This window comes from Xiphophorus couchianus, chromosome 11 (genome assembly GCF_001444195.1).
Source record: "Xiphophorus couchianus chromosome 11, X_couchianus-1.0, whole genome shotgun sequence".
Lineage (NCBI taxonomy): Eukaryota > Metazoa > Chordata > Actinopteri > Cyprinodontiformes > Poeciliidae > Xiphophorus > Xiphophorus couchianus.
This window is the reverse complement of record NC_040238.1, coordinates 13717442-13732488: the sequence shown is the minus strand read 5'-3', so window position 1 is coordinate 13732488 and position 15047 is coordinate 13717442. Positions and strand designations below refer to the sequence as shown.

Sequence of the window (15047 nt, the reverse complement as noted above, 5' to 3'; positions counted from 1 at the left end):
TAACAGGTAATTTATTCTTATTCTAAACTTATAAACTCCACAAACCATCAAATATATTTAAAAATAACATTAATAAAATATTTTGTAATGTATCCACATTCGTTTGTCTAGTTAGCATAAGCTAACCATGGAAGCTAAGCTAAATCAAGCTAAATTTACGATGCACATCTTTCATTCTGAGTTTTATTTTGTTCGTTACCTAAATCTGTTTCAATGCACTAAATTATAAAGGAGATTGATTTGCTGCTGCTTCCAGTATGTAGCTGCTAATTTGGATTTGTGTTTTGCCCAAAATGTAATTTATTTCTGCTAAATTATGTAACATAACATTTCGTCAGCAAACGGTTTCTTTCTGATAAATGTTCCTGGGTAGCTAACCGGATTAAGTTGGTCAAATTATGCCAAACTGTGGTAATCATACCAAATATAATGTGAGTTTACAGATTCTGGCGCTCAGGATGATAAAATAAAAAATGCGTTTGATGATTGATTAATAACAGGATTAACCGGGCAGGAACCAGGTAGGCCCGGGTAGGACAGCTGTGAGAGTAGATCGGGTCCAGCAGAACCTGTAAAATCGCTGAAAAGGTGATTTAATAGGAGATCTATTCCAGATTATGAACCAAGTGAAGCTAAAACTGTTCTGGTAGAACAGATTTACAAACATGAAAGTTTTATTCATTTAAGATGTTGATATTTATTGTTCAGTTTTGGCCTCATTGCAGCTCTGACTTTGTTCTTTCAGCTAATGGTCTCTATTAGAGTCTCAATACTCAAATTAATGATTAACTGATTGTTAAATTAGTTCATTATTTCAATAATCGATTCATCTGATGAATTGTTTCCAACATAACTTCTTCTGATTGTCTTTCATCAACAGTTGTCCATAACGTCCAGACTTGTGATGGTCTTTCTCCACCTGAGCAGTGGATCTCTGCAGCTCCTTCAGAGTCACAATGGACTGTAGAGGAGGTAGTAGGTGTTTTTCTCTCCACTCCAGTGACCTTTGACCTTTGCCATTCAGACATTGACTCATTCTTGACGGATTTTTTTGTTTGTTTTATCTCTACCCATGATTTCCGTTTTCTCAATCTGACCTTGTTTTGTTTTTCCAGTTGAAGAAAAAAGAAGAAAAAATAAATCTTCCCTCGAAGTGTTTCGAGTTTCTACCAGGAAACAGGAAGTGAGAAGTGAACTCAGAACTTCTGTAATTAAAGCAGCGACGAGGACGTCTTCATGAATAAAGTCTGTTTTATTGCAGGAGTGTTCTGACGTGGACCGACCCAGGTCCGGCAGTACCGACCCGGGCCTGGCAGCACGGTGGCTTTGGTCTGAACCCTGAGTCAGTTTGCTATCGGTTGCGTTGCGCCGCCGTGTTGCAGTGAGTGGGTGCAGCTGCGGCGGCTGTTTGACTCTGCGGTCGGCAGGGGAAGGAGGAAGACGCTGCTGCTGCCCCCCCGCTGCACACTCACTTCCTCAAAGAGGGAGGGGAGAGACAGAAGGAAGCCATCTTGGGCACTTTGTGACATGTTCGTCCCCTCTCTGGCGCTGGTTCCTGCAGAGAAACAAACGGTGCGTTTGGGGAAGTGGAAGCTGAGGAAACCCGGCAGGTATTTGGTTTTTCTGAGTTTTGTTTTGTGTTTTGACAGGAAGGAGAGACGAGTCGCTGAAGGAGTTGGAAGCTGAACGTCGGAGATCCGTGGCGTTTCGTCTGATGTTGCTCTGAGCGCCGAGTTCAGCTGGACAGACGCAATATGAGTTCGGTTCCCCAGAGGTCGGTGGTGATGGGCTGGAGCCCCCAGCAGCTGGCTGACTACCTGAAGCGGGTGAGGAACCAGAACCAGAACCTTTCCTCTTTATCTCTGTTTCCACATCTTAAATCGCTCTGAACCCTGGGAGTCCCCAGAATCAGGTTCTGGAGAAACCAGAACGGTTCTGGTCCATTACAGTGCAGCGGATGGTGGATGTGATGGAGAAGAGATTCCCGATGCATCCTGGGAACCGAACTGGGTCGGATAGAAGCGCTGAGATGGTTGTTTCTGGTCCAGAACGATGCAACAAACAGGAACTGCTTCCTGCTGATGCAGATGCTAATTATTTGCCGATGAGCTGAATTAGCTACTGAGCCTGGTGCTGAGCCTGAACTAGAACAGGGCTAGAACCAGGCTAGAACCAGACAGGAACCAAGTAGGACGCATTCTTGTGTTCCTGTGATTTTCCAGGTCGAGCTGTGAGAGTAGATCGGGTCCAGCAGTCTGCAGAACCTGTAAAACCTTTAGGGTTTTGGGTCGGTTCTTCTTCTCAAAGCTGCTTCAGCGTTTCCATGTTTGCAGAGAAATGACTGTATGGCCTACTCTGGACTTTGACTAGGCCATTGAAGCATGTTGATTCTTTAGTTTTTCAAGCAGCTGTAGATGAGCTGCTGTGTTGATGATCCATTCTGGACCCAGCTGTAACCAGGCCAGAACCAGTTCTGGGCCGGTGGTCCCAGATGGCCCCCGTTCGGCCCCTGCGGCCCCCTTTAGGCCCCCGGTCTGGACCGGCCCTGGCCTCTGTCTGTCGGTCTGGTAAAGTTGTGCTGAAGGACAAACTGTGTTTGTGGCAGATGAACCTCCCCGGCTGTGATAAGGTGGTTCTGAAGAACTCCATCAGCGGCTCCAGGTTTGTGGTGAGTGTTTCTGGCCGAAGAGGAGGAGGAAGAGGAGTGACGAAGGCCAGGATCATCATCCTCACTGATGTTTTTGTTCCTGCAGAACCTGACGGATAACGACCTGCAGAAGTTCCCCAAGCTTCACGCTCCGTAAGTCAGAGGAAGGTTTTCATCTCCGACTGAACACAAACAGCTTCTCTACCTCCTTCACAGTATTGATGAAGACATTTATCTTTATTTTGTCTCCATGGCTGCTTTTGCTTAACGTGTGTTTTTGTGTCTGCAGGATGATTTCTAAGATCAGCAATGAAATCTACAAGAATGAGAAGAAAGGCTTGTTTTCTAAAAAGTACGTCTCACACAAACAGAAACGTCTGTTAACTGCAGGGAGCTGTTTATAAAAAATAAAAATAATTAGAGTCATTCAGCCTGCCTGGAGAAATAAATCATTTCAGTCACTCTCATCCGGTTATTCTAACTAAATATTCAAATTAAATAGCTAAACATTTAGCTTGAAGATAAACATTATTTTCTTTCTTCTTTGTTTTTCCATTTTCCTTTTTTCTCACTTTACTTTTTTTTAAAAATTCAGTTTATCTACTGGTTTTGCCAGAGCTTTTACTTTGATAGTCTACTTCAACTTGAAAACAAGTGAATTTGCACATTAGTTTAATTATTTAGATGTAAACAAGAAATGACTTTTTATTTCTTTTCTTTGTTTCGGTTTCTTGTTTTGCTCCTTTTTCATTTCTTCTTTTTTCAGTTTATATAGTCAGTTTGCAGATCCAGCTTCTACTTTCGTTATCAACTTCAGAACAAGAAGCTAAAATTTTTATTCGGCTTATTAAATTGTTAGTTTCAAACTGTGACACGAGGAAATGATTGAATAACTTTGACTTTGAAAAATTAATTATGACTAAAATAACCTAAACTGTTGTCATTTTTGACTGTAACTTTTTGAACAATTTCCCATAACTAACAGCTCTAAGCTAAGCTTTGTCTGTCGCCATGACGACAGCCCTTCTAAAACCTGGAACTGGACCTGAGACGTAAAGGAGACGACACTCATCCCAGCTGCTGAACTAATAACCCTGTTTTTCTGCTGATTTATTTAAACAGGAATGAAGGAAAAATGACTTTTAATATGAGATGAACAACACGTTTGGTTCATAACTGAACTGATTCACATCCTGTTTGTGTGTTTCTGCTTCACAGATCGACTCCTAAGTATCATGAACCAGGTGAGTTAGTTTCTGTCTCCTGAGCTGATCAGGTTTGATTGGGTTTTTGTTGACAGAACCAGAACAGAAAGTGATCGTCTCGGTTCTTTCTGTTTGGCTCCAGTTGAATTATGATCAGTTAGTATTAAACTAGTTTGTTACTCTGAGGTGACCGGTCCTGCGAGGTTCTGGTTTGTTCCTGAGGTGAAACACAACAACAGTTGGTCTCCATGGAAACGGCCTCTAAATACCGAAGGGGTGTAGTGATGCAGAAGCTAGTGTGAGACGCTGGTAACGTGTTTCTTTGTGTTTTGCAGAGATGAACGTTGATGGAGGATGGGGCGAAGACGAGTTTGTGAGTCGGACCGGATTTCACTTTAACCCTGTTTTTCTGCTGATTTATTTAAACACGAATGAAGGTAAAATGACTTTTAATATGAGATGAACAACACGTCTCGTTCTGCTGCGTTGTTATTTATCGACAGAAACACGAAAGATCCGACAGCCTGTAGGATTCACTAAAACACGTCCAGTCTGTCCAAAATGATTCACAAGCTCTTGCTAAATATTAAACTAAATATTAAACTTTTTAAATATATATTTAGCCTGCTAAGTATATTATTATCTTCAAACTGTAATTCAGTTTTCAAACTGATTGTTTAGTTTGACATTTATAAACTAAAGAATAAGATGGTGAAATTAAAACCTATTTTTTCTCTAATGACTAAATGACTCAGATTATTGCTGTTCAGTTTTGACTGTAACCCCAAAGCGATTTGGGATTCTGCTCGTTTCTCTGAGCTTCACGCACTGACGTCTGACCTTGATCTGAATGAAGATGTTTTCCTCTCAGACGGTTTGGAGATGACCTTTGACCCTTTCCTAGGTTGATGTTTTCCCTCCTGTCTATTTTTTCTCCTTCCTGGCCTTTGATTGGGGCTTAATGAAAATGAACGACGCAGTAAAGCTTCATGTTTCATCGTCGGGCAACATGGAAACCCGACCTCTTTATGAGATGATCTTCTGCTCTGCAGGACGACGAAGAGTTTGACGATGACTACGAGAGTCCGTACAGCGACGAAGACGACCGGGACTACGAGTCCCCGAACGACGACTTGGACGCGGGTAACGACTACGAGCCGCCGCCCTCTGAACCCGCAGAGGACCACAAGCTGTGCCCGTCCCAGCCCATTGGGGATGGGGACTACATCGGTACTCACATGGCGCAGCAGTCGCTCAACGCCGACCGCATCAGCCCCACAGCGAGGTCACCAGGTCACAGGTCATCAGACGTTAACGGTTTCTGTTTATGTGTGCAGACCGGAGGGACAACAACGTGGCGGCCAGAGGCCCGCCCCCCACTCTGTGTCCCCGCCCCCCCACCTCACTGTCTGCACCCCCGGCCCGCATGGTCAGTCTGAACAGCTACACTGGAAAACAGCATCAGACCGTTTAAAACTTAATTTCTACATTTATAACAGTTCTTCTGCTGATTCTCCTGCTTTAACATTCATTCGTTCATCTGTTTTATGTTTCTATAAAATCTCGATTCAGTTCAGCTTTTCCTCTCTGAGTCGCTCCTGAACTCATTCAGTCATTCAGGACTCGCAAGCGTTTCCATCAGCCACAGAATTACACAAACTTATACAAATAAATTCGCTTAATGGAAATTTAAGAGTCACGTTTTTTGATAAAACATTGAGGTAGTTCTTTGTATTGAAATAGATTTATTTTGCAAAACTGCAGTGGAAACTGTTTATTCGCATCACGAGTCACATGATCAGCAGCCCGAGGTTTCTACTGAGGGAAACGCAGAAGAAGACGACAGGAAGTAGAAAGTCAATGTTTATGTGAACTTTTACACACAGGTTCAAACTTCACATAAAAACTATAAAATCACAGTGGGATAAAATGATCAAAATAAAACTAAAACATCAGAACAGGAAGGTTACAGCGTCAGACCTCGGCTGAAATAAGTTTTAAGAATGGATTAAACTGATCCGGGGTCAGATCTGATCTGGAAGGTAATTTATTCCAGAGCAACAACAGAGAAAAACATGTAGACGAATCTGAGGAACAGTTAATAACAACAGATTTTTATCTGATTAGTTTTGAGCCAAACCGTTTAAAACTTCATAGGTTATTAAAATGATCTTAAATCTATTCGATGTGAAACCGACAGGCAGATCATCACTGCAAGGATTTTAATGACTTATCGCCTCAACAAACTTATTCACCTGGGATTTCAGCTTCATTTCCTAGTTAATGGAAACTCAACAAATGCTGAATTGTGTTTTTTTTTTTTTGGTTTATCGACATTAGAAATGAGAAAATACTTAAAGATTTGCTCACATTTGTAATGAAATTGCAGCCAATAAGACAATTTCAGGTTCGTTCTGAAACATTTTGGCTGCATTTTCTGCTCCATTTCCTGTGAAGCCTCCAAACAAATATAGAAAAAATAATGCAATCCAAGAATACAATTGATCATAAATTCAGAAATACAATAGAAAACAAAATCGCATGTACAAATGTTGTTTTCAGGTTGATGTGAAACTGGATGTATTTTAGGAAATGAAAGTTGAACCATCACAGATTTTTATAAAGTCCTGAAATGATGAAGAGAATGAAACCTAAATGAGGTCTAGTTAAAGTAACGTCTGCCACCTTACTGACTAATGAATCATTCTGTGATTACGCAAAACTTTTTTATGTTTGTGTTTGTGCAGCCTGGAGAGTCCAGAAGAGACCCGTTTCCTCACGGACGACCGCCAGGTAACTGTACGTTCATAAAAACAGAAACAAACAGATTTTTAACTACAGGAAAAAACTTTAAATATTACAGGGGTAAGGTAAGAACATTAGCAAAGTAAAGATGCAAAATATGAGAAAAAGTTTGTTAAAAACATTTCAGAGTTATGCTACTGGAAACAATTTAATGCTGACGTGTTGAAAGATTAAATATTTCCTTATTTATAAACTGAAAATCACTAGATGTTAAACATTCCTCATTTTAATTTATTGTTACTTTTTATGTAAGAGTTATGAAGTTACCACTTTGATTTACTAATATTACAACTTCATTCTCATAATATTTTGTCTTTTTTCTGGTAATTTAAAAACCCTTAGTATCGTAGCCCCAGTATTTTGTCGTGTTCATGTTGTTGGTGTTCAGTTCCCTCAGGGCCTCCCAAGGTGTGTCGCGACATCAAACCCGGCCGTGAGTCACGAAACACCCAGTCCCCCGTCAGAGGTAAACGCTCAGACGTTCAGCCAACAGCTCCGGCTGCCATCGCTGAAACTTTTAGAACACAAGTGTCGAACTCCAGTCCTCAAGTCCTGCAGTTTTTAGATGTGCCACAGGTATAAAACGCTGGAATGAAATGGCTTAATCACCTCCTCCTTGTATAGGTCAGTTCTCCAGAGCCTTGCTAATGACCTAATTATTCTGTTCACATGTGGTCCAGCAGAGGCACATCTAAATGTTGCAGGACAGCGGCCCTCCAGGACTGGAGTTTGACACCCCTGGTTTAGAATAATCTGTGGACGTTTACTCTGTTCTCTCTCTTTCTCAGGCCATCAGTTCAACTCAACGGACAGAGTGAGTGTCCTTTAAATCTAATTCAGCCGCTGCACTTTTATCAACGTTGTACAACTCAGTACAATAAAGTTTATTATGAAAAGAAAGGGAGTACGACGACTCGACCCTCAGGAACCCCAAACACACACACACACACACACACACACACACACACATATCAAATTAAAATGTAAAGTTTAATGTTTCTAACTTCATGTTTTTGTTTTTGCAGCCTGGTGCACAGTCCTGGAGGTGTGTAAACTCACCCACCCACACACACACACACACACACACGCACACACACACACACACAGAGAATACTTATTTTAACAAAAACATGAAGTTAAATCTTGTTCATAGAAACCAGATTATAATATATAATATAAAAATGTATAACTGGTTTAAATGAATTAATGAGAAGATATAAAACAGCTTTAGTTTATATTATTTATCTTTATAATATATCCAAAACACTACAATGGAAAATAAGCTAATGCACCAAGGTTAAGCTTTATGCCAGTAAATATTTTTTATAGGGTTAAAGTTAAAGTATGCAGTTATGAAATGTGGATATGACTCTACAGAGGACGTGAATTGGCCCATCGCCATCCATCTCATATCACTTCCTCTTTTACTTCCTGTTATAGTTTTATGAAATCTTTTTCATGGGCGGTTCTCTAGCATTTCCAAAAGCCTTTGAGTTTAGGTTAGCTAACATCTTGGTGCTTGTTTATTCATCTCTCTACATGTGGAGACATGAATATTCTTAATCACTTTAGCAGCAACTGATCAAAAGTAAAATAAAATTAATAATAACTCATAAAAATGTGGTAGGACATGAGAGTTAATAGTTTCACTGGGTTGGTTTTATGCTAAACTTAAGTAAACTAAGCTAATGTAGAGGATGCTTCAACAAATTAATGTGAGCTAGGCTGGGCTAAACTAATGTAAGCTAGGATAAGACAAGGTGTCTAAAGCTATGATAAAGTAGTGTAAGCTATGCTTAATTTAGCTAAGCTAAGGGAAGGTAAAGTCTGTGATACCTTGATGAACTAGGGCAAGCTAGGCTAAGTTAAGGTAAGCTAAAGTGGTAGAAGCTAGAATAGCTAAATAGCTAAACTAAATGAGTTTTACCTAAAAGAGGCTAAGCTAATCTGGTGTAAGCTAAGCAGAAACAATTTTTCTTTTGAAGAAATGAAACAGAGTCTTGTTAGCAGTAAACCACATATAGAGCCAATAATAGCTGGTTTCGGTAAATTAAGTCTACACAACAGAAATTTATTTTTGCTCTGGTTTTTCACACTTCATTACAGCAAAAACATATTTAGATATTTGGGGATTTTTTAAAAATAATTTTTTCTAAGAAAACGGGAACAAACTGTGTCTTTATGGCAAAACCTGAAAGTGAGTGACACGGCAGAAAAAGTCTATAAATAAAACTGAAGACCAGCTTAAAAGATTACAGCTACGTCTGGATCACAGGCGTTAAACATGGCCGCTTACGTCCAACAGGTCAGGTTTCACGTTAAACTGCGGCTCCTGTTGACTGTTAGAGAACTCCAGTCACGATGTTGTTGCAGCGATGCGCTCGCGATGCAGAGAGAAAACAGACGATGGAGGCAGACCCAGCAGGAGGCAGTGAACAGCAGCAGCTTCTAGTTTAGATTGCTACGTGTTGAATGTTTCCTGTTCTAGATGCTCATGTTTAGCTTTAGCTGCTCATGTTTAGCTTTAGCTGCTCATGTTTAGCTTTAGCTACTCATCAGGAGTTTTAATGTGTCTGTCCTCACAGGACACCGGCGGACGCATCGGAACTGCCAAGATCCAAGCCTCCGGTTCTTCCTCCTCCCACCTCCTCCGTCAGCAGGAGTAACTCCTCTGCCAGAGTAGCGCCCCCTAGCAGGTCCTCTGTGGTTCAGGTCGAATCGTTTGGTTCCAGAAAGTTCCTGATAATAATTTGATGTTTTTGTTTTCAGGTTCGATGGACACAGAGAGGTAAGCTGCTCCGGTTTTTATTGATTCCTGTTAGATCAAACATGATTGTTCACTGCTACCTAGAACAGATTGTGATGGAGACTGACCTTTGACCCCTTCTTCTCTCTTCAGCAGACACAAGATGGTGAGTTTCATTCTCCAGTTTGAAACCCTGAAGCTTCGCAGAGCGAATAAAAGAAGCTTCCCCCTCCTGCTTGTTTTCCCACAGTCCCTAAACACAACACGTTCCCTCTTCACAAGAATCTGCCGCCGCGCCCCGGGATCCCCGGGCCGCAGCACGCCTCCAGGTCAGCCTTCACTCCTACTCACGCGTCTCATCAGAAGGTCGTAAATAACAGTTTGTTCTTTGTAACTCACCTGCTTAAATGAAGAAAGGAAATCAGAGTAAAGCACGGAGCAGTTTGCCCGGGGCCCCGGAGGCCTCGGTGCGGCCCTGGGGGCTCTCCACTTAAAGCTGCAGTAACTTATAAAAAATTTGTTTTTACATGGATGTTAAAACTGTCACCATGTCATGACAGTTTATGAGACAGATTAAGCTCCACCTCCTCCTGACCAAAAACAACCAATCAGAGCCAGGAGGCATGGCTTAGCGCTGTCAATCATCCTGATGTAGTCACTGCTAAATGTGCTAATGGTGGAGAAGCAACTTACCATTACATGAAAACTGTTCATCTGCAATGAACAGATGGCAGATGAGCAGCATTCACAGGCTAGTTAAGCGGCGTGTACATGAGGTGATTGACAGCGTTAAGTCCCTCCTCTTTGCTCTGATTGGTTGTTTCTAGTAAATGGAAGAAGCAGAGAAGATTGTTGTTTTCACGAATTATCTGTATCATATTAAACATATTAAAGTGATAGTTTCAACACATATGAAATAAAATATTTTTTTTCCTGGAGCTTTAATGTTTCTGCCTCAAACGATCTCTAACAGGATTTTTTTTTTTTTTTTTGTGCAGCGTTTCCTCCTCGGCCTCTCTGCCTCACAAGCTGCAGTCTGGTAAGAGAAACCTGACAGAGTCCGAACGTTTTCTGGTTGAATCTGAATAAAACCTTCGGTTTGCTCCAGCTGATCTTACTGTGAATCAGAAACCGGCTGCTGAGTGTCTTCTGTCTGCTTTCAGCCATAGCCGAACACAGAGGCAGCATATCGGCGCCCATCCGTCCTCCACCTCCCACCGCGGCCGCCGGCAAGGTGAGAGACATCCTCAGCTCTAAAGCCAAACCTCGAACGGCACGAGTCCAGGATAATCACAGTATTCTGTTCAGACCCTGAAGATTCAAAATTTGACACAACCAACCAGGCTGATCTGCCCTGGTTGGGCAGCAGGGGGCGCTGTTGCATTGCATTTGCAGGCCTGAGGACATTCAGCAGCTTCAGCAGTGTGTGTGTATTGGTTTGCAGGCTCTGGACCCAAACTGGTACGTTGGGAAGGTGAGCCGTGGACAGGCTGAGGGATGCCTGAAGAAAGTCCAGAGGGTGAGAATCCGTCCAGCATCAGGACTCTGATTACAGGTTGAGCTGATAGCCGGTGATAATGTGTGTCTGTGTGTGTGTGCAGGACGGGGCCTACCTGGTGAGGGACAGTACCCGGCAGCAGACCAACCAGCCCTTCACCCTCATGGTCTTCTACCAGGACAAAGTCTACAACATCCAGATCCGGCAGCACAGCCAGCAGTTCCAGCTGGGAACCGGACTGAAAGCCCAGGAGGTCAGAACCACCGCCGGCCTCTGGAGTCACAGACAGGAGCCACAAGCAGCTAAAACACATGCATTAACGCCTGCCTGTTAGCCTGTATTTAGCCTGTAGGGGGCAGCGCTCTGATGTAGTTTTTAATTTAGCCTGTAGGGGGCAGCGCTCTGACGTAGTTTTTAATTTAGCCTGTAGGGGGCAGCGATCTCAGCTCCAACTGTTCTGTTTTGTGTCTCCAGTTCTTCCCGTCAGTCAGTGACATCATCAACCATTACTCCCAGTCCCCTCTGGTCCTCATTGATGCTAAAAACCGGAGCTCCAGCCACCAGAACCAGTGTCTGCTGTCGGACCCGGCCGGTTACTATTTGGAGCAGAGCTGGTCCTGACAGACTGAACCAGACCGAAGCCGGCTCCAGTCGGACCCGGTTCAGATGAATGTTCAGATGGCCTCCATCTTTGCACGTGTTGCTTTGTTTTCTTTCTTCTCTTTTCAGTTTCAACTTTTAAACCTTTAAGAATATTCTTCAGAAATATTAGAGCTTATGTTGGTTCTACTCCATTTGGACCCACAAACAAACTCTAAGACTAAAGCAGAGCTTCTATGCACCTCTTCTTCTTCTTCTTCTTCTTCTCTTTTACTGTAAATGTGTCGGTTTGCCATCAGCTGATCTCATTAAAACATCTGGAAACATCAGAAATGTTCTGGAGTTTTATTTCAGTCAGGCAGTTTCCAGAACTCTGAACATCATGTGGTCAGTTTCAAGGACTGGTCTCAAAATAGGGAGAGCAAATTAGCATTAGCTTCTGCTAAATAATGTTTTGGTATAGCAAATTAGTGTTAGCATCTGCTAAATAACATGTTAGTATATTAATTTAACATTAGCTTTCAGTAAATATGCTGGTAAAGTGCTTTAGCTTTACGGGAGGAATCACTGTTGCCACTTACAAACTTTGTTGCAATATTTAGTAGCGACATTTCAGACCCTGTATATTTTTATTTTAAAAAAGCAACAAATTTAGCAACTTTTTTTTATTTTGGATACGTTTATTGCGACTCCTGAGAGCTGCTGTGAGAAACGCTGACAATCTCTGATCCCCACACTCGCTATTCCAGCTCCTGATTCGCCACCAGGGGGCGTGCGTCTGACTGAGATGCTTTAAAACCTGGACAGGATGTGATGTAACAAACAGGGAAACTGCAGTACCACCGTTCAATATAAAGAGGGCAACAATGAGACGTTTTAGGCCTTTTAAACAAATTTACACAGAAATATCAAAATTAGTTCAGAAACATGAAGCTAGTATCAGTTTATAGAGTTTATTTGGAAAAAAACAAATTTAGTTTGAGGTTTAGTTTCACTGTAAAAACATTCAGTTTAGTAGCTTCCTTTGCTGGTTGGAGGTTTTACATCTGGAGACAGTTGAAGGTGTTCAGTTACCTGTTCCCATGGTAACACCCCCTCAATCCCCTAACTCTCACACCAAGTGGTCGATTGCTGATGTTTTGACTGTTCCCTCCGCAGATTACTGCCGCTCGCCTCCAACCGCCAGCAGCCTGAGCGGATCAGGACGTGATGAGATAACGAATCCGTTAGCTGCAGCCTGACTGATGGAGATGAATTAACGATCTGAGTGTGTGAGTGTGTGAGGGGTAATCTGTAAATCCACTCAGCGCTCGCTGCTGACAGACTGGCAGTTCATTTATCAGCTGGGAACTGCGTGTGTTTTAACTAGAAATGTCTGAACAGAAATCCAGCAGCTCAACATCTGGAGTTCCTCAGGGTTTCACCCTGGATGTTTGACCAGCGTTACACACCAGATAAACAAAAGAAGAAGAAGACAAGATAAGAGGATCAGAAACAAAACAGAATAGAGCTCCAACTTTTAAAGATTCAGTTAATTTGTTACATTTAGTTTATCAAACAAATCTATTTACTAGACTGGTTTTCTGTTTGCAGTGCTGTGAGCTCAGTGGGTTGTGTGGAGTAGCTCTGAGCGGTCAGTATGTCCCAGAGTGACCTCAGTCTGGAGGAATCATTCGGCTGACCTTTGACCTCATTAATAATCTGAAATGAGCCGCCATGTTTTTAAAGATGGTGCCCAGAAACCAGTAAAGCCTGATATGATCCTAGTTTCAGCTGCAAACAGAAAACCTGCTGAGTCAGCGTTTGGTTCTGGTTTTGGTTCTAATCCGATCAAGGAGGTTCTGTCTGATGGCTGCAGATTAAAACGTCTTCAGGAAGTCTCCGGGTCCGATCTGGTTTCAACGTTTATTCCTGGAAACGTCAACAACTGGAAACCTGGGAAAGAAAACACCTGGAGGAGAGAACCGATTCAACCGTAATGAACTGATAAATGAAACTGATTGATAAATAAAGTGATAATCACTTTGGAAGAAACTGGTCCAAACACGTCCCGGTTCTGATCTGACTGCTGGTTCTGTTTACTTCAGAGAAACTTGGCTCTGATTTCAGGGATTAAATGTTTTTCACAGTTTCTCAGGAAGTGAGTAAAACTATGTAGAACCTGAACCGGATCAGAACCTGGACTGGATCAGAAACTGAACTGGATCAGAATCAGGACTGGTTCAGAACCAGGACCGGTTCTGGTGGAAGAATCTCCCCCTGGCTGACTCAGGTCCTAACGTGTCACCCTGTTGCCCTGGGGCAAATATTCTGCCAGTTCTTATTCAAATCAAGCCAACAGCCAATCAGTGGGCAGTGGGCGGGGCTTGGGGCTATAAGAAGCCCAGGTGAGCAGCAGGTGTTCAGACAGCATGGACCAGGCTCTGGTTCTGGACGAGTCCACCTGCAGCCTTTACCCCAGCTCTGCTCCATCTTCCTGGCCGGTTCCGGACCCGGTCCCCGGCACCGCTCCGCTCTGGTCCTGGTTCTGCTCCTGGGATCCACTGGGCCCGGTGCGGCCCCCATACTCGTACTCAGCCCTTATTGCCATGGCGATCCAGAGCTCGCCCAATCAGAGGCTGACGTTGAGCCAGATCTACAGCTTCGTGTCGACCCATTTCCCGTTCTACGACCGCAACCGGGCCGGCTGGCAGAACTCCATCCGCCACAACCTGTCGCTCAACAACTGCTTCAGGAAGGTCGCCCGCGGCGATGACGACCCAGGTCTGCACCCGCCTTCATCACTTCCTGTAAGCCGTTACGTCACTTCCTGTAACCTTCCTCTTCCTCCCCAGGTAAGGGCAGCTACTGGACTCTGGACCCGGACTGTGGGAAGAGGTTCGACAACGGCAGCTTCCGCCGCAGGAGGAAGAGGAAGTCTGACAGGAATCCATCATCATCATCATCAGAGCCCAGCTCCAAATGTCCCAGCATGCACTGCAGCAGCTCTGCTCTTCCTCACTCTGACTCCTCCTCTTCATCGCTGAACGTCCTGGTTCCAGACTCCACTCCTCCTCCTCTTCCTCTTCCTCCTCCTCTTCCTGTCTTCCCCCCAGCCCAGTGGACTCCCCCCCCACTCTCCTGCCTGGCCGACTATCAGGCCTGCATGGAGCCCGGTTCTGGTTCTGATCCGGGTTTCTCCGAGTTCTTCAGCGATGCTCTGCTGCTCGACGTTTTGCTCCTTCAGTGAAAAGACTCCACTTTTATATTTATCTGATTAAATCTGAAATAAGGTGATGAAGTTTGAAAATAAAATCACCTTTAGGAATTAAAAAAAAAAAGGGAAGAAAAAAATTTGCTCATTTTTATTTTTAAAAAAAAAATCAGATATTAATTAATGTATCCATTAAAAACAAGTCTACAGTCTGACTTTAATTGTTTTATGTGTGTTTTAAACGCCATAAACTGTATTAGTGTAAATATATAGGTTTTCCTAAAAACTGTTGCTTCTGTTTCTGTCTGTGGTTTTGGTGTCACTCATTCTGCTAAAAGTGTCCATTTTAGAGC

The 15047-nt window shown here is 43.0% G+C and overlaps 2 protein-coding genes across 5 annotated transcripts; both read left to right on the top strand.

Annotated features, from left to right (window-relative positions):
* Positions 1-1246: 1246 nt before the first annotated feature.
* Positions 1247-11834, top strand: lcp2a (lymphocyte cytosolic protein 2a). Of its 4 annotated transcripts, none has more exons than XM_028032245.1 (22): positions 1247-1572; positions 1650-1826; positions 2606-2668; positions 2754-2800; positions 2937-2999; positions 3866-3891; positions 4188-4225; positions 4905-4995; positions 5190-5281; positions 6600-6651; positions 7046-7123; positions 7446-7471; positions 7683-7702; positions 9243-9353; positions 9427-9445; positions 9557-9569; positions 9654-9732; positions 10402-10442; positions 10567-10637; positions 10848-10922; positions 11005-11154; positions 11376-11834. In XM_028032245.1, the coding sequence occupies exons 2-22, from the start codon at positions 1755-1757 to the stop codon at positions 11520-11522; spliced, it is 1374 nt and encodes a 457-aa protein (XP_027888046.1). In that variant the 5' UTR covers positions 1247-1572; positions 1650-1754; the 3' UTR covers positions 11523-11834. The 4 variants fall into 4 exon arrangements, with proteins under 4 accessions (XP_027888046.1, XP_027888044.1, XP_027888043.1 ...); XM_028032243.1 differs by having other exon boundaries at positions 4905-5082; positions 9560-9569; XM_028032242.1 differs by having other exon boundaries at positions 1248-1572; positions 4905-5082.
* Positions 11835-12174: 340 nt separating this feature from the next.
* foxi3a (forkhead box I3a) lies at positions 12175-14901 on the top strand. The gene is made up of 2 exons (XM_028030737.1): positions 12175-14264; positions 14336-14901. The coding sequence occupies exons 1-2, from the start codon at positions 13913-13915 to the stop codon at positions 14728-14730; spliced, it is 747 nt and encodes a 248-aa protein (XP_027886538.1). The 5' UTR covers positions 12175-13912; the 3' UTR covers positions 14731-14901.
* Positions 14902-15047: the final 146 nt, after the last annotated feature.